At 33.9% G+C, this 27,195-nt stretch overlaps 2 protein-coding genes across 3 annotated transcripts; one reads left to right on the top strand and one right to left on the bottom strand.

Moving 5' to 3' along the window:
* Positions 1–449: 449 nt before the first annotated feature.
* Positions 450–15,865, top strand: LOC135686921 (histidine--tRNA ligase, cytoplasmic). Of its 2 annotated transcripts, XM_065203318.2 has the most exons (16): positions 474–598; positions 4,280–4,403; positions 6,217–6,306; positions 6,848–6,967; positions 8,099–8,194; positions 8,660–8,785; positions 9,104–9,211; positions 9,682–9,780; positions 10,220–10,313; positions 10,704–10,831; positions 11,171–11,276; positions 12,825–12,907; positions 13,765–13,830; positions 14,378–14,494; positions 15,349–15,495; positions 15,719–15,865. In XM_065203318.2, the coding sequence occupies exons 2-16, from the start codon at positions 4,296–4,298 to the stop codon at positions 15,770–15,772; spliced, it is 1,542 nt and encodes a 513-aa protein (XP_065059390.2). In that variant the 5' UTR covers positions 474–598; positions 4,280–4,295; the 3' UTR covers positions 15,773–15,865. The 2 variants fall into 2 exon arrangements, with proteins under 2 accessions (XP_065059389.1, XP_065059390.2); XM_065203317.2 differs by lacking the exon at positions 4,280–4,403 and having other exon boundaries at positions 450–598.
* A 1,089-nt stretch (positions 15,866–16,954) lies between these two features.
* LOC135686923 (uncharacterized) lies at positions 16,955–26,074 on the bottom strand. Its single transcript, XM_065203320.2, has 6 exons — positions 25,862–26,074; positions 21,388–21,425; positions 19,115–19,282; positions 18,183–18,380; positions 17,838–18,017; positions 16,955–17,664 (listed from the first exon to the last, which is right to left on the bottom strand). Exons 1-6 carry the CDS (start codon positions 25,932–25,934, stop codon positions 17,548–17,550), a joined length of 774 nt encoding a protein of 257 aa, XP_065059392.1. The 5' UTR covers positions 25,935–26,074; the 3' UTR covers positions 16,955–17,547.
* Positions 26,075–27,195: the final 1,121 nt, after the last annotated feature.

The raw sequence follows: 27,195 nt of genomic DNA, 5'->3' as shown, positions 1-27,195 counted from the left end.
TGCTACACACAATGAACATTTGATTGAATTGCATTTTAGTTTGTTTAGTTACATTTAATTTCACTTTACGTAGCTTTATATAGATGGCAGATGCTTTTTTTGAGAGGGGTTTTGCATGCTCGAAAACGTTAATTTTCTTCTTCCCCCGTTACGTAACGTACCAATGCCTCAGTGGGTGGACAGGAGCTGTCTAGTTTCCATACTGTTCTACCTGATGATGTAATAAGTTTAGCCTAAACCTAATCCTGAACCCAACCCTAACCCTTCACTTAAGATAATTAATCGTACTAATTTATGACTTTTAATCATGCTTATGACTAATATGACTATTAATCATGACTATAAAGTCGAGCAGTATGGAAAGTGGAAACTACTAGACAATTCCCGGCGGACATTGGTCAGCAGAGCGCAAGGCCCTGCAGCCTCAATTTCGTTATTTTGGGCTCCAAATTGAGGCATTGATATACCTAATTCTTTTTTCAATATGGCTGCCAACGGAGACAGGTCCAGGGAGGAGATTCAATCTGAAATTCGAAAACAGGGTGAAGTTGTGCGAAATCTGAAACAAAAAGAACAAACAGACGATGTCAAGGCTCAGGTATGGGTATATCTTTATGCCAAAAGTCTACCAGAACTAAATTACAGCCGCTGTAATTTAGTTCTGGTAGACTTTTGGCATAATTTCAGCGGGTTTTTGGCAGTTCTGTAATACAGCGCATGTCGTGCTAAATTTTACGTGCAGCTACTAAAAATTTGAGAAACTCGTCGAAATCATATATTCTAAATAAGTTTTATATATTCTTAGCTATCTTTATTTACTGCTATTGCTATGTTTTCAATTATTTACAAGTAAATCAAGTTCAAAACGGATCAAATATGGAATCTGCCGCCACTACTAATGAGAAAATAGACGAAATACTTCTGATATTAAAAAGAGTTTAATCACAGACATCGCGACATTAGCAAGGATTTTGAAAAATTGGAAAAGCCATTTTTGAAAAGTCAATAGGGTTCATTGATACCCAGTATGAAAACCAAAGAAAAATAACCATACCATTCTCAACAAAAACAAAATATTGGAAGCCAAAAAAAACAAACTGGAAAGCTACAAGCAGATATCAACAGAGTCAATAACGAAGTCAACAACTTAGAACTGTATGGCCCTCGAGACTGTATCAAATTTGATGGAATTCCTGAAGAAGAAAATGAGAAAACAGAGTCTTTGGTGATTAAGCTGGGTGAAAAGCTTGGTGTGAAATTGCACTGATACAGAAATTCAAGCCTGCCACCGTGTCTGACCCAAGAATGATAACACTATTATCTGCAAATTCAGAAATAGGAAATTGAGAGATGCTTTCTTGCAAAAAAGAAAGGAGACAAGAAATATTTCAGGAAAAGATCTTGAGTTGAAAGGTGCTGACATTAGAGTATTAATTAACGAATCTTTAACCAAAAAATAAGTATATTTTTAAACTGGCAAGAGATATGAAAAAAGAAATCAGATGAAACTTCATGTGGACCATAAAATGGAGTCATCTTTGCCAGAAAAAATAAGGATTCTGCATTTATTACCATCAGAAATGAATTGGATGTTACAAAAAAGATTGTTTGAAACTAAGGTCTTTGACCATACAAAGTTTACTTATGTTACCATTTATTTTTTTCTTGATGTTTCAGATTAGGCCCATTACTATACCATTGTTATAATTATCATTATTAACATGAATATTTTTATTATTATAAGCATTATATCATCAATACCAGGGCAGGGCAAACAGATTTTCAAAATAAACCCCCATAATCTAAATGAGTAGTTATACATATTCATGCCCAAATTACAAATTATTGGTTCTGGAGAGTCAGAAATCATGATATTGTTATGCATTTTGCAATTGGTGTCATGTCAGCTGTAGCAAATTATCAACTCAAAGGTTTAAAGAAATGACACCCCTTTGACATGGACTGTGTTATAAAGTTGGTCTGTTTTGTAAAGACTGTGTTGCAGATGCATTACCATTTCAAAAAATGAAAAATATTCCATTCTTAAGAGCGATTTCTGCATACAAGAAGCAACACCATTTGATTATTGACTTTAACAAATCCTGCTCTGTTTTTGCAATAAATGTCAAATAATATTGAAAAAGTGGTTCCTTGTTATCATTGTCAAAGCTTTATTCACATGAGAAAATGCTCTGGTTTAACAGATCAAGACATTTTAAATCTAGGTGTTGACGCACAACTTTGGCTTTGTCTTAGCTGTAGCGACTGTGTTTTTCCATTCTTTCCAGTTACTTTAATTCTAATGAGCTATGTAAATGACATCATTCCTGCAAATCTAGACAAAAGCAAATAAAATGATTCTTATGATATTCCCCCTAAACTTATAAAATTGGTCTGTTTGACTATTTCAGGGCCTTTAGCACTCATAGCCAATTCATCCTTAAAATCACTCTTGGTGATTTTCCATAAAAATCAAAATTTGCAAAAGTTATGCCTATTCATAAAGGTAAATCAAAGTTAGAAGGAAACTATCGACCCATCTCAATTTGACCTATCTTCTGAAAAATACTTGAAAAGTTAACAAACGTTCGTATGGTAAAGTTTTTGAATAAAAAAAATTAGTTTTGAACATCAATATGGATTTCAGGAAAACAAATTTACATCTTTAGCAATTTTAGACCTTCAATCACAACTAATCAATAATATTGAAAATAAACTGTTTTCTTGGAGCATATTTCTTGATTTTTCAAAGGCTTTCGATACTGTTAACCATGATATTTTGCTAGAAAAATTAGAACATTATGGTTTCAGAGGTATTGCATACTTGTGGTTTAAATCATACTTTACTAAAAGAATCCAAATAGTTGCAATTAATGGCATTAATGCAAATGAGCTTACTGTCAATTGTGGTGTCCCACAAGGTTCTACTTGGGCCACTAATGTTCTTGATTTATACAAATGACATTTATAAAATCTTCTCAAATTCTTCAGTTTCGACTATTTTTAGATGTCACCAGTATTTTATTGGCTAACAAAAATCTTGGTATCCTAGAACAAACCATCAATTCTGAGTTACAAAAGGTATCTGTGTGGTTATTGGCTAATAATTTATCGCTAAAACTGATAGAAACATAAAATCAAAAATTAATAACAGAGATCACAAACAAAAAAATTACACCAAATGTCTTGGAGCAATAATTGATAATAAGCTTAACTGGAAATTGCATTTAAAGCAAATAAATTTAAAATTATCTAAAGGAATTGGAATGCTATATGAATTAAGAAATCTGATACCAAGACTTTATACTCCTCATTCATTCAATCATATGTTCTATATGGTATATTTAATTGGGGCTGTACTAATAAAACTACCCTGGAACCTTAAATTACATAAATTAATTAACATAAATTACGAAAAGCAGTTAGAGTAATCGACTTTGCAAACTACACTGCACATAGTGAACCTTTTTTTAAACGCCTGAAAATATTTAACTTTGATAAACTTTACCTGCTTGAGACAGCAAAAAATGTATCAAATTATCTCCAAAAAACTGCTCTTGAGAGCGAATTTGTAAAAACAAAAAAAAGTACACAAATATAATACAAGACAATCTTCTTTTGAAGGTTTTTCTCTTCCATCCATTTCTACAAACTTTGAAAAAACTTTTTCACTTTGGATGGTATTATATTTTGGAATTAATTTGTGAATCACTTTGTGAAGCAGATGAAATAATTTCTTATGAACAAAAGTTGAAATCTGTAGGCTTGATTACTTTATGATTAATTCATATTTGCACTAAGCTATTATTATCCTATTACATATAGTCTTATTATTATTTCGTTCTACTTTATTTTATTTTAATTATATCTTACTGTTTTTATTCAAACACGCCAATTTGGATACCTGGCTCGATAGCTTGCCCAAAGTTCTTTCCATGTGTCTGTCCATCAGCCTAAAGTTGTTCAATTTTCATTGCTTTTCTATAAAATATTTCGGTTCACCATTCATTGTTATGTAGCCAAATCAACTTGAATATTGTATATTTAGTATTAGCATGTTAACCAGTATATTTTAATTAGTCAATTTTATGTTGAAAAAAATATTTTGTGAGTGTTGGTTTGAGTTTACAGAATCCAAACAGGTTACTGGTAAAAATTTCTCCAAACTTTTGACATAAGATTATTTCCTGCAGAACCCACCGATGATAAATTTAGCTTTAAATTTCATTGTCTTGTGAAACTTTGTTGTCAGTAAGATAAGCTCTTTGCTTTTTTATAGAGCTTGATCTTCTAAAATGTGTGCGTTAGTCAGATTTTGTCCACGATTCTTGTCCTTCAAAACCAAGCCAACTGCATCTAACTTCAAATATTACGCCTACTGCACTAGTAGCCAGTCTAGTCAGGTTAGACTTTTTTGTTTATTTTTACAGCGTGACTTTGGTCAATTCAGAAACTGGTCAAAATTAGTGATTCCTTTGTTATTATTACTGTTTTTCATCAATTCTCTTGCCAGATACCTGTCAGCTAACATGCAGGCCAATTAGAGTCCTGTCCCCATGAGTTGGTGTACCAGTCGAATCTTGATTTGTGAACCTCTAATATTTAAGTTTGAAGAAGAGAGGATAAAAGTTAAGGTTTCCCAAAAAATAGGCACAAAAACGATTTGCTGATGCCATTTCAACACTTTCTACTTCCTAGTGTTGTTTTGTTTACATGCGATAATTTTTGAAAATGTTTTGAAGTTTGGTTGTAGAATTTAAAGGTGAGTACTGTTCATTTTAAGACTGTATTTTCTAGGCAGCGTCGAATGTTGTTTTACTTATTGTCTTCTGTTTTTTATATAAATAAAGCTGTAATATTTCTGCAGCCCCATTAGGCATTGAGCATTAAGGCTTTGAAAGAAAGACAACTTGTTAGTTATTCAATATCCTTTGATACAAGGGACTTTTTCAGATTGCTTTTTATTTGCCACAGATGGCCATAGTGGTGCACCTCCAGAAATCTATCAAGGGTGGCCTGTGAGGGCATAATGGTTACAGGTTACAGACCCTCCCCCCCCAGGCCAATGGCTTGTATTGCCACTAAGAATCCCTTTTTACAGGATTTAAAAATTAGATGAGCAGAATTAAATGTAGTTATTTTACAAACTCTTTAGCTGTTCTATGCCATTAATGAAATGGTTGCAAATAAACAAATTCATACACCCATACTCTTTATAGAGGCGCTGGTCCACTTGATTTCTATTCCTCTGCAATTTTTGTATTTTGGCACATGTCTGCGAGCCTACATTTCTTTCGCACAGTGCTCTACTTGTTAATGTTGGTTGTACAGGAAGCAAAGTGAATAAATTTAAGAATAGCTCAAACAACGTTTAGAGGTCACACCAAGTGTCTTTAGAGGACACAGAAAATGCCAATATTGAGTGGAACGGTAATAAACATTTTTTCAAACAAGATAAAACATATTTGCTAATAATGCACCAACTGATGGCAACAGGACTCTTTCTTGAGTTTTGCTGATCTAACATTTGTGAGAAGAAAATTTCTATCATTTGCTCACATCACAGGTTAAAGGCTTGCGATGCTATTTTCAAGCAGTTTCAAGCTATGAATAGGAAATTCTGATAGATTAGCAAGAATTATTCTACATTTTTTAAAAGCAGGAAGGTTGCATATAGTCATATATGTGGTTACATATAGTCATATATGTTTGCATTTATTTGTTCTGATGATACTTAAGTCTATTACCAGCTCTGGAATAATATGTATTTATTTTCTGGAATAATATGCATTAATAACAACAGGAAATCAAATTTGTAAGTTTTAAAGTGATATATTATCTTCCCAACATCCTAGGCAACATAATGTTAAAAATTTAGTCATTGTTAAATTGTTAATTATCTTTATCAACACTTTATTGACTTCAAATATTGTAAGACGATTGCTGAATTTGATTTTGAGTTTGATTTGAATTTGAACTTTAAACCCATTCCCAAATTTTCATTGCATTCAAATTAACCTACCTCCTTGTTTGTGGATCTTGTCTCTTGCATTTAAAGACATGTGATGTAAGCTGGTGATGTTCTGCAATGCAATGCCTTAATTGCAATGCCTTAATTGCAATGCCAGTATCAGTCAGTTTAGCTGCATATAAGACAGTATCCTTGTTGGTCTTCTTTATTTTGTCAATTAATCTTTGACTTCTTGGTCTTTGCAGCTAAAGACAGAGATAGATACTTTGCTAAAGTTGAAGAAACAGCTTGGTGATGACCCGGCAAAACAGAAGTTTGTGCTTAAAACACCAAAGGTTGATATAGTTTCTTCAAAAATGTAGAGTTATAGATCTTATATATTACTAAAAAATATTTCTGCTAAAAATAACAAAGATTACTCAAAAGCTCTTTCAAAATAATTATATGTGTAGTTGCAAGGTATTTACACTGCTGTTTCCGTCTTACTTTATTTTGAATAGCCATTTAGCCAATATTTGAATCTTTCTGTTGTCATTCACAGAAAGAAAAATCATCATTTGCACTCTTAAAGTTGTGAAAAAGTGTAGCACATTAAGTCAGTCCCTTGCTGCAGGTTTTAAACTTCATGCACTTAGAATTTTTGATTGTGTTTTGCAATCTTGAAGCCCTCTTATGTATGAAAGGTTAGAAAGATTGTCTATCTTTTTGTGAAGTTGGCTTTGGCTTATCTTAAAGCAGTGAGTGTGACTGCTGATATAGTCTATCCAGAGTGTACAGTTAAATGATTGCATTCAGTTGCCTAGTGAGAACCAAGCCTTAAAGGATAATTATAACCCCTGCTCTTTACTGACTTTTTTGACATTTGTCTGCTTTTAGGGTACAAGAGACTACAATCAGATGCAAATGGCAATACGAGAGAAAGTGTTTAAAATCATAGTTAATTGTTTTCATCGACATGGTGCAAAACAGATAGATACACCAGTTTTTGAACTTAAGGTATTCACTTGACCTTCATTCTCATAGCCACTGTTTGTATATAGATTCAGCAGAAGGACTAAGCTTAGATTTAGTTCATAACTGAAATAGATATTTGAAGCAGTTGTCAAAGCTACCAGTGTAACCCTCTGTATATATGGGTATTTTTACCCCATGCGCAGGTTCGATACAACGTCATAAAGACTCGACATGTGTGAAGATTATCTTTATTTCACTTGAAAAACATAAAAATTGAGCGAAATTGTGTTATCTTAACAACAAAACTTGACAACTTCTGTTTTTTATTATGAGCACAATAGGCATTAAGCATCTTTCATTGTTTATACAAAAGGTTAAAAGGTCATGTCCTTACACCAGCTGTTTCCCTTATTGATGTAAATGTTCAGCTCTTGGGACCATCCAGCTCATGGACAAACACCCAAGAACCTGCAGGCCGTCCCTGAAACTATTTTTGCAGGCCTTGCCCGGAAAGGCGCTCGATCGAGCGCGCGCGCCTAGAGCGCACCCAAAAGAAGCCTCGTAGAGCGATTTATAGAGCCCCTCAAAACGTAAAAACAATATTACCACGGAACAAAATAATTTCTTGGCTTTTGTCTAATTAACTTGATAAAGCATAAACAATCTTCCCAATAGACCGCAATTTTATGATTTGCGTAAGATTACCCCTTGAGAAAAAAATTCAGCAAATTCAACGTTGGGGTTTCGATACCATTTTCAATCTAATAACCCTCTGATAACCACCAAGGACACAGGCCATCAAGAGTATTCTTCGTCAGATTTATTTGATTTCCGAGCAAGCGTTAATCTTCTGTTGAAGTATTATTTTCTGTTTTTCTTAATAATTTAAAATCACCATTGCAAATCAGAGATCACATTTCCGTTCAAATTACCGCATTGCTTTTCAGTTTTAATTTGCTTTCGCGAGTAGTAGATGTTCTAGTGTGTCTTATAGAATGGATAGCATAAAAAGGGAAACAAAGTTGATGTTCGACTTAAAGCCATGCGTTTTCCTATATTTCTATATTTGTATTATTTTCTATATTGTATATTTCTATATTCCTATATTTCTACATTTTGCAGTTTACAATGAAAATTCACAATCTTTTCACTGTCACATTTTTGCATTTTTAGGAAACACTAACAGGAAAGTATGGAGAGGACTCTAAGTTGATCTATGATCTAAAGGACCAAGGTGGTGAATTACTTTCACTCAGATATGACTTAACTGTATCCTTCTCAATTTTATTGCTTGTACTTTAGTGTTATTTCTTAATAGTATAATATAGTCTGTGAGTATCATATGCAGAATTTTTTTGTTTTTCATAAGCTGTTTTTGAACTTTCAAACATTCAAAAAAACCTTTTTATACTGTTTTTTTATTGTCAATTTCAAATTATGACTCAAGACTTACTTAAAACTTTAATTTGTACATGGAAAAACTGGATACTATAACAACATTTGAAACATATCTCTCCATCATCATAAAGTCTCTTTTTATCTTATTCAAGGTATAACACACTGAACTCTATTCTTTATTTGTTTTCTTATTCATTTCTATGTTAAGCCTCCCTTGTATGAGACTTAGTTTCCAAGTTTTTTATCACTTACCTTGTTCCAATGAACAGGGATTTCTGCTTTCTTCTTTTGGTTATTAGCCATGTTCTTTATCTTTGGTCCTTAATACATTAACAGGTTCCTTTTGCACGCTATGTCGCAATGAATAAAATTGATAAAATAAAGAGATTTCATATTGCAAGAGTATACAGGAGGGATAATCCTGCAATGACCAAAGGAAGATACAGGGAGTTTTATCAATGTGTATGTATCTAGTCATATTTTAAGTCTTTATATACAAAAAACTGAAATTGAGAGCCAATGTTTTTTTTAGAAGCCATAATCTTAAGGAAAGATAGTGTTTTCTAAGTCATTTTGTTATGAGGAAAGTAGTGAAAGGGTCTCAGTGAAAAGTCAAGCATTTAAGGCAAAGGCTGATGTTTCTGTTATGTATGCAATAGTTGTCACTAATGTTATGATCACATTCATCTGAACTAAATAACAAATTTTTTCTTACTATTTGCATAAAAAACTAGACAATTAAAGGATACATATAGACTTCTTTCACATCATCGCTTTTAGGACTTCGATATTGCTGGTCAGTACGATGCCATGATCCCTGATGCTGAATGTGTAAAAGTTGCTGTTGAGATTCTGTCAAGTCTGGATATTGGTGATTTCTTGGTTAAGGTATGAGCTGGCTTATTACCTCACTGTGTAAAATGCTGATTCACAACGCCCACCTTTGCTGGATCCTGAGTCTACTTTTTATATGTAGCAAAAGAGATGGAGGTTTAAACATTCACTTTGTTGATATCCTCTGCAATGCGCAAGTTTTAGAAAAAAAAGAAGGCATGCTGTCGACTAGAGCTATGACAGAAGAGTCCTTAAAATCAAAAGGGTCTCTCATAGCTTCCCATTTATGCTATGCAAAGTAAGATGATGCTGTGATATTAGCTCGATTAAATAAATCATTGCTCGAAGGATCCGAAAAGCTTTTGGTTTAAAATATTGCGTATATTCAACATTTTTGATATTGTATTGACAATTAGTGGAAGACTACAGGCTAAAATGTTGTTTTAAAAACAAAAAATTTCAATGCATTTATGCAGCAAAATCGGTATTTATCCTCCTTGCTTATGGTTTAACATCTGTTGCAGGTCAACCATAGAAAAATTCTCGATGGTATTTTCGCTGTCTGCGGTGTTCCAGAAGAAAAGTTCAGGACCATATGTTCAGCTGTCGATAAGCTAGATAAGGTTTGAAGATTTATGGGACACCAATTTTTTTGAATTTCAGTATGCAATGTTTTTGATTAATAAATATAAAGACAGATGATAATAATAAATGATAATAAAGACAGATGCAACCATTGTAGGAAAGCTTTTTAAGACGACGTTTTTTTTTCAAAACAATCGAGATATTATGTGAAATTAAAACAAGGGCCAAGAAAAGGAACATGCAAGTGGGTAGCAAAACTTGGTTTATGTTTTAAAATTGAGAACTTTTCTGGTGCCTGTAGGAAAAAAAGATAATGAGACAATGTTCAATCCTAATAATATACTTGCTGTAAACATCTCTGTTTAGCTTTCTTCTCCTTAGAGCCCTTTTCTGAAATTGGCACCCTTTTCAAGAAACGTTTTGAATAAATTCATTTTAACCTTTTTTTAAACCTGGAATATTTTCCACTTCATTTAGTCACCCTGGGAAGAAGTCGAGAAAGAAATGGTGCATGAAAAAGGATTGCCAAAAGATGTCGCAGATCGAATAGGACTTTATGTAAAGCGAAAGGGTAGATTGTGTGTCATTTTATTTAATGTGCCTTTTTTACTATAAGTGAAATTTTTAAAAGTCTCCTAGAAGTGTCAAAAGCAGCTTTTATTCATGTTTGACCATCAGAAGTTTTAACCTGATACACAATATTCATTCACTCCCCAAAATAGTAAACACTTACTTGAAAAGAAAGTTGCAAATAGAATTGTGATAGGGCATATACTGGTTGCTGGGGTTTGCAAAGAATTCCTAGAGTTTTTGCAAATCTACTAATGCTGAAAGATTGCTTCAAACAATTAATCTTGAACTTCTTTAGTCTTTTTGTTTTCAAAGCAAGTGCCTTCCATTTATTGTATTACTTGCTTATCGATATCAGACATAACTTTTCGATTCTTTTGTTCCTCGTTAGGCCTAAAAGATTTGGTTGAAGTGTTAGAACAAGATGACGTTTTCATGAAAAACAAGCATGCCCAACAAGGATTGGCAGATATGAAATTGCTTTTGGAATATTTGGAGATCTTCAATGTATCTGATAAGGTGGGTTTTGGCTTGAATTGATGTAAATCATTCCCATATTCGAAAGATTACCAACGTCATCACTTCGGCCCTCTATAAGCAAATAGTCGTGACTGTTATTATTATTCTCGGTAACCTTGTTTTCGAGCAGAAGTGGTGTAAAGGTTGACCTTCCATTCGTTTTATATAAATGCATTTAAATAGATGTATTTACGGAGCAAGCTGGAAAGTTCCAAAATTATATCTAAAATAGAAAGATTTATGATGGATGCTTAATTATTAATTATCATAGAAAAGTAATAATTGCACTTATAAATAATGGCATTAAATAAGTAAATTGTTAAATGCACTTTTTTACAGGTTTCGTTTGATCTAAGCTTAGCAAGAGGATTGGATTATTACACCGGTGTAATTTTCGAAGCAGTTATTACAAGTCTCCCTCCAGAGCTTGCTAAGGCGAATCCCGGTATATGTTCATTTTCAACTATTTTTAAGCAATGAAAATCGCTATTCTCTTTTGCCTATTTAGAGGGTGGTGGGGGTAATTGTTTTCGCAAACTAATAGTGGATTAACATAAACCAGATGTGATTGTGAAGAGCAACTGTTGACTGCACAAACAATGCTGTTTCTGCAACCAATTAAAACCAGAAATGATGAAGTATAGAAAATGAAGGCAACATCTTCGATATTTATGTCAAAACCCCTATTAATGGGAAAGAATTTCCATTTTTGTTTGCTTTACATATTCTTATTTCTTACTTCGATAGTCAGATTAAAAGGGAGTCATAATGTGTTGAACTGGTTAGACGAAGTTTCAAAAAAATGAATTCACATTCTTGACATATAAGCAAGCACCAGATGACATGTTTTTTGCTTCATAAAACACATTTCTCTCGACATAGTCATGGTTAGCCGCTTGAAGTCCCTTCCTTTTCTTTCAATATTTCTAACTTTTGGTCTCTGCACATTAACTTTGTTCTTTAGTACGTCAAACCACAATGTTTTTAGCCTTTATTCAACTGTATGTCTCTCTCCTCTTCTGCTGAATCAACGGATGCTCTGTGAAAGTCTGTTTCCCTTCGTTTTTTCCTTGAGATGAAACATTCTCAACGTTTTTCTTCTTTCTATTTCTATTGCTCAATGTAGCCTCGATAATTCATCGAAGCATCCTCGTCATTGTTGCATCTACAATGACTGCCTGGAACACCCAACAATTTGCGTTGTATTTTTGCATTTTTCAATTCTTTTCCCGAATGCTTTAACTTCTGCAACCCCTTTCCCCCAAGACAATGTTGATAGTTTAGACAAATATCATACAAGTCACAAGAAAAACGTTCTCCCAAATCTCCTACGTTGTTTTTTAGTAACGCAACTTTGTTGAAAACTGGCGTTAGTGTACCAAGGCTTTTGGCAGAGATTGTAGATGCAAGAAAGATGAGGTTGCTTTGACCAAGTTTATGGTTTCGTCACTTTCCTATTTCTCAGACATGCAGAGTAGCCTCAGACTTCAACTCTTCTGTCCAATATCACACATAATAACTCCTTAATTATTAAGAATGTCTTGTTGAATTCTGCTGATACCTGTTTTTCTTCTGGAAGTCTAAAGTCCTTCTTCGTCATTCTGGCAACCGTTCTTGGATTTGTTTCATTCAGGCAACCCAAAATAGCCCCATTTTCTGCGAGTACAATAGCAATATTGTCTTGGGATAAGCCCGTTTACTCTTGATAAACGTTTAATGTAAATTTAAAATCTCTAGAAACTGCATTATGTTTTTGAAAAATATTTGTAAATGCTCGTAGTTTCGTAATTAAAAGGTCATATTTACAATTTTACCATGTTTCCGAATAATGTTATATACCCGCTATTTTACACCAGGTATTCTTTATATTTACAAATTATTTGAAACATCCTTACCTATAGCTAAACCTCTTACTGAATACGTTTTTTCGCAAAACGAGACACTGTCCACAGATTGCGTCTGCAAATCAAATGGAGTTTTGCTTTTGACTTAGGTGAGCAAGTTGGAATTGGATCCATCTCAGGTGGTGGCAGGTACGATGACCTCGTGGGAATGTTTGATGCAAAAGGAAGGAAGGTAATTATTTCACCTGAAAGGATAATCGCCTTCTGAGAACAGTTTTTAGAAACTGATGTTGCATGTTTGAGATGAAGCAGTTTGTGCGTAAAACTTTCTTTGTTGCAATTTCATTTTGCACTGTAGTTAATCTGAAAAAAATTCTGCGAATGAAAAGATTTTATTGTGAAATTGTAAAGCTAACATTGAAATTAGAGATCGGGTTTTGTTTACCAAGCACTTTTGCCGATGAATCTTATAGTAAATTGCAAAGTTTACGAAGGAGACATAGAAGTTGTAAATCAGACGTAAGGACACTCAGGGTGCTGCCAGAAATATATTGGTAAATTCAAGAAAAATCCTCAGGCAAAAGATGTACGGGTCATTTCATGTCAAATCGTCAGACCCATGTAACCCATAGAATTTCCTGATTTTTTGCCACAAAGAGCAACTTTGGAGAAAACACCACATTCAAAATTTCAGCTTATGGTTTCCGTTTTGTAGCCGTTTCAAAAGTGACCCATTGTAGCCAAATATGCCTCACCCAGTTAACCAAGCGCTGGGCTAGGCTTTCTATCAATAGCTGTAACTTTTCTACAGTTGGCCATATTTGCTTGAAAATGATGTCAATTATAGGCATGACGCTGTAGGTTTTAAAATATTTCATCAGAATTTGTCAATTTTTTAAGGTAAAGCAGATAATCATGTGTGAAAGTGTATCCCTTGTTTTAAAAATTTTCCCAACCTATGTATATAAATATTGAAAATGTCCTGTAGCTGGAATCATAGCATAAAAAACTTGTATACAATTCGCATCCTTGTTGCTAGAGGGACAGTTTGGTGGCCTGTAACATTGAGACTTTGTTTGCTCTTTCAAGGTTCCTTGTGTTGGAATAAGTATTGGAATCGAGAGGATATTTTCCATAATGGAAGCCAAAGCAGAGGTATTTTTATTAATTTGCTGTAGACAATTATTAATTGCAACAATCATTTGTTCGCTTAAAATCCTCCAGAAACTGAAAAGTTTTTAAGCATTGATGTCCCAGTTACCGTACTGTCTTTGACTACAAGTCAAAGTATTAGGTAGAGAAATCGCAACACGGTTAAGAATACTCGTGTTATTGGTGGTCGAAAATTATAAATGTTAGAGAATGCATTTACAAAAATTACAATGTACATTCCCTGGCATGTTTTCATAAATAAACTATGTTTTGCACACCCCCCTCCTCCTCCTAATAATGCTGTTTCCCCCTCTTCCTCTTTTCATATAACACCAACCTCCCCTTTAAAGACCTTTGCTGATATTCATTTGGTTTCAGTCAAATTGTGTTGCATCAAAACAACACAGCCTCAGGGCATTCACAGTACTTTTTGCAGGGTTTTACACTATACTGTATTAAAGGAGACCTTGAAAAAAATTTTAATACAGTGAAAGTATCACTAAGTTTTTCACTCTTTTTACATCAATGCCGTCGTTTTTTAACACTTCAGGCTGCCAAAAGTAAAGTTCGCACAACAGAAACGCAAATTCTAGTTGCTTCTGGTCAGAAAAACATGTTGAAAGAGAGACTAAAGCTGGCAAACGAATTATGGGATCGAGGTGTTCAGGTACGTCAAAGGATAGGCTCATTTTGCCTAAAACTATGGCAGTGAATTTCAAACACTTGATATTTCCACTAGTCGAAATTGCTTTTGGGAAATTCTCAGATTTATCAAAACTTTTGGTAGGAAATAGGAGAAAAGTTCGAAATCTATAGTTTTATTTGCGAAAATTATCGATGTAACGTTGTTTGGTTCGCTCAACTGGTTTTGTGAGCAAAAATGTTGCAAAATATGGTAAAATAATTTTATGGTAAATGCTGCCCTTTCAAAAAGATATACAATCCAGAAACTCTGTTCAAAGATTTTTACAACCATTGAAAAGGCCGATTAATAGCAATTACATTGAGTCAATTTTTAAACTTAATTCTAAGTTATCTTAGAACAACTCTTTGAATATTCAGTTTTGAAATGGAACAGAAAACCTTGCAAACTTAAATACGATAACCCAGATTGGGAATAAGAAACATTTTTCAAAGGGACATGTATTCAAGCAAGGTTGCTGGCGATATTCAGTGAAATATGCTTGTTATATAACTAACAAAGTATATTAGTCGCTTTTTGGTTCTATCTTGAAATTTCAAGACCTTAAAGTTTAAAGAATTTTAACATTATGTCAGATATTCTCAACACAAATTACTAAAAAGTGGAACTTTGAACTGAAATAATAACGAAATGATGTGTTAAATAGAAACAACCATAAACAAACAGAAACAAAGAAACATATTTTACAAATGTACATTTTGTCTGATTCTCACATGTAAAAAGATACTTCCCACTTTGCCTTGCTTTTTTGAAGCTATTCAGTACCATAACATACTCTAAATTTCCTTTTTAAAATTACAACACCTTTTACCTTCTAGACTGAAATTATTTACAAAAATAACCCAAAATTATTGAGTCAGTTCCAATACTGTGAGGAGAATGGAATACCATTTTGTGCAGTGATAGGTGACAGTGAGCTGAAAAACGGAGTTGTGAAGTTAAGAAACATGGAAACTAGGGAGGAGGTAAATAACTTTATTGTCTATTTACAGTGCAATTTACAGTGCAATTTACAGTGCTAGTGACTGAGAACCCCATTCAAATGTTTCAAGACTGATGTTTGTATTTCCTCAAACGTGCCTACCCCCCTCTACATGTAAAGTCAGGTGTCAAGTGTTATTTTGAGAACAATGTATTTACAATGCTCCTAAACCTATTGCTCTTAATGTGTTGATGTAATGTTTGCAGGTTGAGGTGAAACGAGAAGACCTTGAAAAGGAACTGAAAAGTAGAATTTTCTGATTTCTGTGAAATTTTAGTAAGAATGAAATTAGTTTATCTCATAGAACCATTGTATGAATTCTTTGAAAAGAATCTTTTAGAGTTGTACGACTATACCACATTTTTTGATTAAGACAGGCCTCCCAGCATCCGTTTGTAAATTTTCTCTAGGAAGGACTTTTTAAAGCCAAATTTTAGGACTTTTCTAGGACTCAACAACAATTATTTAGGACTTTTTAGGATTTCCTATTTAACCTAATAAGTTTTTGGTATGGCAAAATTTGAAGATAACATGAAATAGCATGAAATATTGCATAGCAGAAACTCTGAAGAGTGTTGGATGAAAAGAACACAATTATGCAATGTTTCAGCTGTTGCATGCCTAGGGGCATAACCGAAAGGGAGGCAGGTATGGGGGTGGGTTTTGGGACACTGTACCCACCAACACTCTCCATTGGCAAATTAGAGGACTTTTTCCCAGAGGAAGAAGAAATATTTTTCTCATCCTGCAGTATAATTGTAACTTTTTTGCAACAATTGTAACATATCTGTAGCAGTTGAACTTTCAAATTATGCCACTAAAAACTATTAATTTTGTAATAGAAATGCATAAAAGCAGCATATAAGATTATTTATCTTATAACCACACCATCTAGGAGTGACACACATTCCTTTGTCAGCAAAAATCATTTCCGAAAAATTGTTTTGGCTTTGTCCCAGTTCATGCCATCTTCAGACTTTTAATTTACCCACCACATACACGCTTTTTTAAAAAAAGCTAGGTTTTGGATTAGTTTCTCTATTTTATGCTGATTTCAGTGCATAAAGGTTTTTAAACACCAAAGTGCCATAATCTACTTTCTAGATAGAAAAACAACACACATAGATGGAGAGTAACAAAGCTCTTCAAATATAAAGAAGAGGCACTTTATCAAAAAACAAGCCAAGATAATGTCAATAGAAATTTAGGAAATTTAAGATACTTTTGTCAAATTTTAGGAATATTTTAAGATTTTCTGGACAAAAATGGCAAAATTTTGGGATTTTTAGGAATTTAGGACCGACCGGGAGGCCTGTAAAGATGTAAATCATGATCACAGTTTCTACCATTAAAATCTTCAAACAAACAACATATCTTTCATAGAAATTATAAAATTAATCTTTCATGGGTGTTTAGAGGGCTACAGATTAAGGCAAGGTAAAGACAATTATTGTACATTCAAAAATTGAAGCATACAAAAATACAAAACTCTATTTTATAACACAGCATGTAAAAACAATACTTGGTAGAAATTTACGAAGATAATAGAGCCATTAACATTGGGCTGAAATGAGCATAAAAAGTGGTGTGTTTATCAGGTGTTTGTCAGTGGCCTGTTTGTTGGTTTAAATTAACTTTTTGGGCTTTAAAGGGAACCCTGAAACAATGTTTTTGTAGCAAACAGTTAAGCTAGCAGAATTTTAAAAAGCTGAGTACTCAAGCTAGCAGAATTTCAAAAAGCTAAGTACTCAAATAGGAAACTGGAATTATGTTTCCTTTGAGATTTCAATATGATGGAGGAATTGACCTACAAACTTTTGGATACTGACAAGTTTGGATTCATACAATAATAAATCTTTTTGAGTCAATAAATGTAACAAGCAGATGTGTTAATTCAGCAGTTACATGTAGCCAGTATCTACAGTAAAAATGTTGTAGTATAAAAAAGTCTCAAGTTAAAATTTATAAAAACCAAAAGATACAGGTAGAAAATGCAATATTTTTAAACATGAAGTCACTGGTATCTGGTGATATCTCAACCTTTCTTGGCACATTGTGAAAGAACACACTTCACAAAGTTTTTTGCACACGCCTTCAGTTTCTTCTTGTTTCTTCCAGCTTCAACTTTACATTTCTTGGCTGCGACCATGCACTTAAAGAATGATTAAGGAAATTAAAGGCATGATATTTTTGGCATAAAATCAAATTATCAAGATTTAGAACATCTGTTTGCAACTGATTTCTACTTCAAATAGATTATGAAATGCCTATCCAAGGTTCATGGTACAAACTGTTATCTTTTGGAGAATGTTTAAAGGAACATACTTGTATAAAGGCATTTGGTGGTCTTGGGAAAGGCTTTGTCATCTTTCCTTGTCTACCCTTGCCTCTGCCCATACGTTTTCCCTTTTTGCCATGACCTTTTCTTTTTGGCTTTCCACCATGACCCTTCTTGTCTCCACACTTCTCTCTGGTCCAGCAGCATTTAAACTGTTTACCACACTTCTAGAAGTCAAATATGAGTTCGTAACTGAAGATAAATTTGTATAAACAAACATTTTCAATCTTGTAAGAGATTTCTGTTTTGCAAACATGCAACCTGAATGCAAAGTTGTTTAATCAAATGGGAACCCAGTAGCACTCTATATATGAGTAACAATCTTTATTTACCATCTTGTAATCCATCTCTGATTTAGAGGAAGCCAGTTTCCCATCTACAGCACCCTCTGCATGCAAAAATACTTCTTCGTGAATATTGACCTTCTGTCCATCTGAAGCTGGTCTGGTCTTGTTATGATGTTTTCTTATACAATTAACAAATCTTCTGAAGCAGTTACAGAAGTGTTGCTTTGGTCCACGATTACGCCCCTTATGGAAAGAGAAAATTAACATTATCTAAACTGTATCATAAACTAATAAGTTACATTACAGTTATGTCAACAATTGAAATCTAATAATTGTCAGTCTATTAGTAAAAGAGCTATCCAAACTGTAAAGTGTTTTTTAATAGTTTTTTAAGAATGTTCATTTTAAAGGATATTAAGTGGCATTAACACCATAAAATGGTAACAAAAGAAGGGACACTTAGCATCTTAATGCACAAATTTTCAACAAAAGTCTGTTTGTTTGTCATGGTTGAAACATCACACCCATTACAATGACAAGTTCTGATGCAACACCTGCTATAAAAAAAGAAAGTTGACTTGTGAACCCACTGATGAAGTGTGAAACAATGTTCTGCTTTACTTAACAAGAGCTAATAGGAAGAAGGTCTCTGGTCTATCATCAGGCCTAACAGCTGTTTTCACTTAAAAATAACCTATATGTGCCTGCTTTTAAAGTTTCACTTCTGGTCTGTAATTGTCTCAAGACACTGGAGCAAAACCTCCAACCAGGGAAGTTAAACCCATAACAAAGCAAGGCCAGGCAGAGGTTGGAAGAGAAACAAATTCCAAGAAGAAGAGGGACCAAGGCCAGATTAAGGTCAAGTTTGACCTGATGCTGCAGCACAATAAGGGCATATTATTGGCCTTTTCAGCTTCAAAAAGACTTTAATTAAAACAAATTGCTTTAAAATGAATACAAAGCTTTTTTGATATTACCTTTTGACCAGGCTTTCTGTTTCCACCAGCAGGCTTTGGCTTGGTCTGTATAATCTTTGTGAGCAATTCCTTGACTCGCTCCTTGCAGACATGAAGTTTCTCCCTACATTCCTTCTTAGCTTCCTTTGTTGTTGCTGCTTTTGTGCAGTTGAAGAAGGATTTGAAGCACTGGAAAATGTTCATGTTGTTTAGATTAATATTAGAGAAAATTGAAAAAATACTTTCACTGAGCAAGCATAAAACATGAGCAATGGACAAAGCATTGTGAATAGCTATAAAGATTTTGTCAGACAGGTCATTCATTTCAAGAAGTTGCAAATAAGTGGAATGCAAAGTCTACTGCCCATAGCATTTACAGTCTATAAGAAAAGCAGTTAATTTGATAAAAACTTGAGAATGAGGGGGTCAAAAATTTTTCTGAAGGGAGCAGAAGAATTGTGGTCAGGTTTGTGAACAAGCTATGTTTATCATCCATCAAAGAGTTACAATAACAAGAAACCATGAAGTTTTATGACCAAATTCCGTATGCCAACTTATTCTGGCATATTCTATCAAAATACAAAGTTAGAAAATACATCCGAAGTAGAAAGCCTAATTTTTCAGCTAATATTCGCACTAACCAGCAAAACTGGGTAAAAGTCATGTAACGAGTCCTTAAAACCAACCTGGATAACAACTTGTCACCTGATTTGATTTGAAAAATTATTCTAGAGTTCTTCAAATCCAGGAAACAACCAACAAAGGATATAATTGAAAGTCCTTTTAACCAATCTTTGTGTTAAGGACTTCAATATTGGTCTAGGGTTTTATTAGGCATAGTGACATGGTTATCTTGTTTTCTGTGCTTGTGCAGTAAAAGTAACATAACTATGTACCCATTCTGGGTGAAGACCTTTCCAAAAATTCAAGCAAAAGTTACAATCAGTATTTTAGCCAACCTAAATCATCACTCTATGTCAAATTACTGAAATTACTAGTAAAATTTTTCTGCCAATAGAATTATAACTCTTCCGAAGCTTTCAGAATTTAAGAACACCTATTTGCAGAAAGCCCAGACAAAGGACAGTCTCATTATAATCTTAGAACTACACAAGCTTACAACCAAAACAGGATAAACTGTATGTTTTTAAATACCTTTTCCAAAAAGCTTATTGCTGTATTTAAATGTAAACTACTCGCAGTGATATAGAAAAGCCTATATATTACATCTACGATATTCAAGATGTTAGATTCTTGACAAAGCTTTGTTTGAATTTAAGTGCCTTAAGTGAGCCAAAAAGTCAGCATAACTTTTACTATCCAAGCCCGATACTCATTTGTGGTAATGACAAAGAGGGCAATGAGCACTTTCCCTGCACAGCTCACAGAAATCCCTGCCTTAGAAATAGAAAATAAATAGACAACAGCCTTGTGCATATGGTAGCTTGACTTTGAATGTAATCACCAACAGAATGGTTATGGCTGTCATTATGCCATACATTAAGGCAACTAAACGATTTTTGTAGATATTAATCAAATGTTGCAGCAGTTCTCCCCCTCTGTATATACCTTTTGTTTTGTGATAATGATTAGTTTATTGTGAGTGCCTCCTTCTGTTGTGAACTTTCTTCACTTTTCTGGAACAAAGTAAATCTTTCTACAAACTTATCACACGTTTACTATTGTTTATTTACATTACGTAATGTTTTGTTTTTTGATAAAATTAGCTTGGGGGTTATAACATTCTCACACCTTCTTGAAAGTACCCAAATACAAATAAAGTTGTTGATTACGTAATATTCTAGAAACTTCTCTTGTCAGTGTATAAATATGGACCCAGGACACAACACGCTAATAACAAAGGGACCTCTAATAAGTCTTATGTGTAAAGGTAATCTATGGTTTGGTTCAATCAATTAAAATTTTGCAGCTATATTTTTGGTGTTTTCTTAATCGGTCAAGCTTAGTAAAAACATCAATTTAAATCTAACATATTTACAACACTTCAGTGGGAACATGACAACTTGAGCCTTTTCTCACTAAAGGGATACTGTCAATTAAAATTGTTTGTAAGTGCATCCTTTAGTGGGAACACAATGACCTTGGTATAATTCTTATTGTCACTCCTTAAATATATGTAATATATGCATTCATTTGATATCATTAACTTGACTCACTGATACAACATTGGATTCAGTTTGAATGATTTTGGGAGGGGAGGAGTGTAGCTCTACAAAAAAAAGCTTATCTCAGACTAATATCACATTAACCCTAAAAAATAATTTTTTACTTACTGCCATTTTTCCTTGTTTTGCTGCAGCATTTCTCAATCCTTAAATTCAGAGGAAAACAGATGTTATTTTTCATCATAGTTTACTACAAACATTACAACTAAATGACTACAATAAAAAGTCAACTGTTTAATTATCTTAACAAGCAAGAAGTGTTTATATCTAAACAAAAAGACAGTTTAATATTTTGAAAGGATTAAATGCTGTTTGATTTATTGAAATATTGTACCTTTTTGATTGATTGAAATATCTTGGGAAGAAAAACTATTTGCAAAATCTCAAACAAAAATGGCTGCACTGATGCAAACAATTTAGCAAACAAAAGTTTGAATAGTTACAGCAATTTAAATAAAAGATATACACTAGGCTAAAAATGTATTGGGACAAACTGCCAAACTTTGAAGACATTTTATGCAAAAAATCTTTAACAATCTTTTTCTTTAAAAAAGGCACATCACTCATTTCTATAAAATTTTCACAAGACATTGTTGATGCTTCAAAGCCTTTAATGTAGATGCCAAACAATTAAAAAAAAATAAACCATAAAACTTTTGTAGGCCTTAAGATGTAAACATGAGAGTTCTTATAAAAAAACTGAGTTATTAATTTGCTTGTTTGTTGCTCAACGAGTGCAGCTTTTGTGGTCTTTTTCCTTACAAGAAGAGTAAAAAAATTAGCCAAGGGTTGGCAGACGGAACAAATTTAAGACGCCGAGAGACGAAAGGTCCATTCTGAGGGAACTACAAAGTAATTGGTTTGAATCCTAACCAGACATTATATTGTCGTCTAAAAGAAGCCTTTTTAGGAATACAAGCAAAAACGTGGCTATGAAAATCATAAGAAATACAAATTTTCCAGCTTTATAAAAAATGCTCTCTCAAAGCAAAAACTAGTCATCGCTGAAAAGTACTGTGGTTTTAACTTTAGTCTCATGCAGTTTTAAAAGGAGCTTGAGTAAATTCAATAATTTCATGACATGGTAACATTTTTGTTGATTCGGTAAACTTTATTTGAAACTTAATAAGTTGATTTCATAATTTTCTTTGAAAATTTCTGTGTTTTGCAGATGTGACAATCTAAGAAATTGAATTTGTTTGGACATCTCCAAAAAATCCCCAAGGCCATATGAGTTGCCTTTTATAGGCCATACAACTCTTTTGCAGATTTTGCTATTATCTATAGGAAAATTGTAAGTATTCAATGCATTTATAGTTTTGATTCAAAAGTTTAAGTATTTGTTTAATTTTTAACCACATTTTTGAATACATAGGCCTAGATTATTTGAAAAAAGGACTGCTCATATCTGAACAAGGTTCTGTTGCAAGCCCAAAGAGGGAAACACCTAGTTCTTTTATCCAATTTGTCCTAATACTTTTTGAAAGTAAGTGTATATATATATGTACTTTAGCAATAATAATAAAAGTAAAAAAACATTTCTTGACTTTTTCCAATAACATCAATCATTTCAAAAACATGAAAATTGAGCCACAGAAATACCAGTAAAATATTTATGTGATATTTTGCCACAAGATAATCTCTGAGATAGTTGCTTTGTGGCTTGGAGTCTAAAACTGTTTATTACTAGGAAACAAATTAAATGTCTTGATCAGGAAGGTCAGTGCTTCAAGAGGTATAACTGCCGAGAGCATTAAGTGCTACGTTGCAGCAGCATTCAAATGAAAAATATGTCACAAATCTTAAAGTCAATCTTTTAAAGTCCATTGCAAGATTTTCTAGGAAACAAATACTGCTAAAACTTGCAACCCATAATCTGAAATACAAAACTTTCACAATAAAGAGTGACCCCTGTGATGTAAAGGAGGCACTTGGGGCAGTTGGAAAAAAACTGAGATGGGACCCACTCCACATTGGATTGTCAGAAGGTCCCATCCAATGGTGAGAGCATATGAAACACTTAAGCAATATTCACAAATAATAAATTTTCTCAGCACCTAGGGGGTGGGGGGGGGGGGGTGCTGAGTTAGTTGCTTCAAAAAATGAGTAAAAACATAATTTATGGTCCTTTTTATTTGGGGCCCTTAGTAATTTATCAAACTATGGTGCCCTACAGTTCTTAAATGGTACTGAAATAGTCTTCAGGACTTTTTGCTTGCAAAATTAAAGCTCCTGTCATACTGTTTCGGTCCGTTCCATGCCATTTGCCTTAAGATGCATAAAAACCAAATAAATTTAAAAATCTGTAGCACTTATCCCAAGTCTACCATCATTTTAAGTTAAAATGATCAATTCTTTCATTGGGTTCATTGGCAAAAATTTTTGTTACTCCAATGTATACTCCAAAATTCAATTTCAGAGGTGGAAAAATCATGTCTTGGAAAATGCTGTCAAATCCAAAGGCAAGCCTTCCTCAGACATGACACAGAAAGGAAGGAATTACACACAAGATTGGAGAAAGGGATACTCCCTTGACAATTACCAAAAGATTGTTTTAATATCAATTGTTTTACAAGTCCCTTTGGTGCAATGCTGAGTGAGCAGCTAAATTCGATAAATCCTACAAAATCTTCTTTTATCTCAAGACAACTCTAGGGTCATCAGTCTAACAGCGACTTTGATCCCAAATATGTGTGCTTGATAGAAAGGGGTTTGAAATGTACAAAATAAGAATAGATGAGAAATTGTTCAACCCATTGCATATTTTTCTGGTTTAATAATAGTCTAAATAATAATACTATCATCTTGTTGTTAATGTTTGTCAGCAACCTCCAGATTGGTTGTAAAGCCTTTAGGAGTAACGATTGGAGATTGAAGAACCTTAAGAGCATTTATGCATGTAAAAACTTACTTCTTCGTGTATCAACAAAATCATAATAATAACAATTATCCACAATCATAAAAAAGATGCAAAACTCACATTCCCTTTTTCGAGTATATATAAATTTTATCTTTAACACAACCTAAAGATATGGTAGAATATTCATAATAAATCCACTTCATTACATCCACAACTTTATCACCAGGGCAAATCAGGCACTATCTAGCAGACAATCATTCCTTCAGTGCAAGTCACAGTTATTTCTTTCGAAAAATTAATCATTTCTTTTTTAAATATATATGAACAAAGGACATAAACAGCTGTTGGTCTCAGTTTTTGCTTTGTCATTACTAAAGTATCTTCAAAGATTTTTAGCAGCATAAAAAACTAAAATCATGATCAACACTTTTGGGTCAAATACAGATGCCTTTTCAAAACTTATATGTCAATTAATCTTCTCGTAAAAGGAGTCTATCAATTTGGTTTGCTAATTGAAAATCAGAGTTTAGCAATCCAGACTTTCCTGCTGCACAACTGCGTTGCGCATGTTGTTTGCACAACAATGTTCAATTACTGTAGTCCTGGGCCAACTCGCACTTGCTAGAGTTGGGGGGGCTACCCCAATATTTGTTGAAGTCTTAATGTTTAAAGGTAATGTATCCATATAACAGCATAGGCTCCGACAAAGGTTGAAAAGTGGGGGGCCAAGAGACAAATTTAACACCCATAACAAAGATTTTGAAAAAAACTATATTGTTTTGCAAAAAGGGAGTTGGGGCCCCCCTTGCCAAGGCCCCCAGGCGGCCCCCCTTCGTCTAAGACCCGCAAAAGGATTGCGTATACCCAACCTTTCAAGTAAAATCAAAATAATGGCTGGCGATTGGTCAGTATTCTTGTAATTCCAACCTGCTCACATGAAAAGCTAACCTAGCAGGGCTGGGGCGATGACATGAAAAATCACGTTTCTGAAAACCCTAGCCTGCGTGCAGACTCGGAAATTTAAAAGAGGAGAGAAAGTAGCTCTGCTTTTTCTCCTATTTTCAATTTTGTCAACAGAGTCTGCACGCAGGCTAGAAAACCCTCGCAGAACTTTCTTTAGCTGGACACATGTGGACCCCACCTTTAAGAAATTAGACCAATAAACTTTCCGCAGCGCACTTTCGATTAAGAGCCTCTGGCGCATCTGAGATCTCTTAGAAAAACTGCCGCGCCTTCAAGTCTGGGAGACCACATACAAGGACACTGCTTGATAAGCATTATTTGCCAACTTCCTACAATCCTTCAATCTCACAATAAATAATTTTGCTATTATTATGCACCGTTCAAGAATTGAATAATTTGTGAAACAAGACAGAAAAATTTACTGCAATTCAAACTGTACATAAGATCCTGTAACGTAACGGTTGTTTGACACGCAGCAGTCAAAACATCTTTGATTTACTCAAATGCTTTGTCAGAATGTGCATTTATATTTGCTGACTAATTAATGACACGATCGGATGCTTTTGATAACAAAATTGAACTCAAATTTGACTCAAAACCGCAACAGTGCAAAGACAACGCTTAAGAGATAAAATAACTGATAACAAATCTGGATATGAGTTAACTTTGAAAATTTCGCTCGCTGCGTGCCGTCAGTAAGCCTAAAGTCGGATAAAAGACGACAAGGATACCGTTTCTACAACGAAAACCTCAACAAACCTCTTTGGCCTTTTGCTGCCACCGCTAAGGCAGCGAGGCAGAGGCAAATCGTCAAGATTATCTGTGTTTTCATCTTCTACATGAAGGTTCAAAACAGAACCAGACACAACAGTCAAAAAACACGCTGCCTTTCTCCTGCAATCCACAAATCGTTGTCAATTATCACGCGCCGGAGCTAATTTGCACAGCAGAAGAAACCGAACTATTGTGTGTTAATTCACAATGGTCGGAAGTGACCATGGAGATGGAAGTGACAGGGCATCCAGATTGGACCCTGTTGAAAACCTGTTATGACCGAGTTGGGTTAGCCAAAGACTTCAAGAGAAAACAAAAGGATTTGACATTGTGGACAGAAAGGGTATAAACCTCCGCGTCAAGTGGTGTGTGCCATTTTCACAAAAGCGTCACGAGTCGATTCAAAAACAGGAAATGACGTTAGAAATGATCCATCTGCATCGTGCATACTATTTTTATCAGAGTCCAGAGATTAGCTTGAAAGCATTGGGAAAACATTAATCACAGTATGCAAATTGTATTGAGTTTATTTTGTCTGAGTCTAATAATACCTATTACACGTTTTTTATAAGAACAACCCTTATATGAAACACCAGGGGCTGAAATAAGAACAACATGAAAAACAAGCTGCCTGTAATTCAACAAAACTCAAAAATCAAATACCAGCAAAAATTGAAAGTAAACGAACAGCAGCAGAACAGTACAAAGTGATAAGAAAAATAGCATTGAAAAAACAGTTAAACAAACTTATTTTAATAAAATCAGTTCAACATCATCATTGTCAGTTTTAAAATACACTCTTTGTTATAGGAACAATTTTATAAGAACACGAGCCTCAAAATGGTCTAAAGTTGAGAACAAATCAAGAACAAGCTGAGGCTAAGCTTCTGCAAAATATAATTTTGAACGTTTTTTCTCAAAATCGAGGATTTTTAGCGATGTGTGGGTGCTTTTTCGGTGAATATTTAAACCTGTCAGCAAATGAAGGTTGTCTCACTCACTTTGTTGGCAAATAAGGCCTGACTACCTCCCTAACTAGAGCGATAAAGCTAGCACTCGGACTGCTTACACCCTATTAGATTAAGAACAAATTAAGAACAATTCAGCCTCAAATTTTCGCAAAAAGAAGTTAAGAACAGTCAGCCTGAACTTAAATTTACTGATTCTTATAAAAAAGAGTATAAAAACAAAATAAGATGCGCGTAAGGCCGATATGATAGTATGCGAAAAAAATTAGAAACGCCAGGGCTGAAACTGGAGCCAAATGTTCTTATAAAAACGAGTAAGATATTACAAGCTTTCTTATAGAAACGCTATTA

Source organism: Rhopilema esculentum, chromosome 6, assembly GCF_057945365.1.
Source record: "Rhopilema esculentum isolate cy_ngs chromosome 6, ASM5794536v1, whole genome shotgun sequence".
In the NCBI taxonomy this organism is placed as follows: domain Eukaryota; kingdom Metazoa; phylum Cnidaria; class Scyphozoa; order Rhizostomeae; family Rhizostomatidae; genus Rhopilema; species Rhopilema esculentum.
This window is presented reverse-complemented; position numbering and strand designations above follow the sequence as displayed.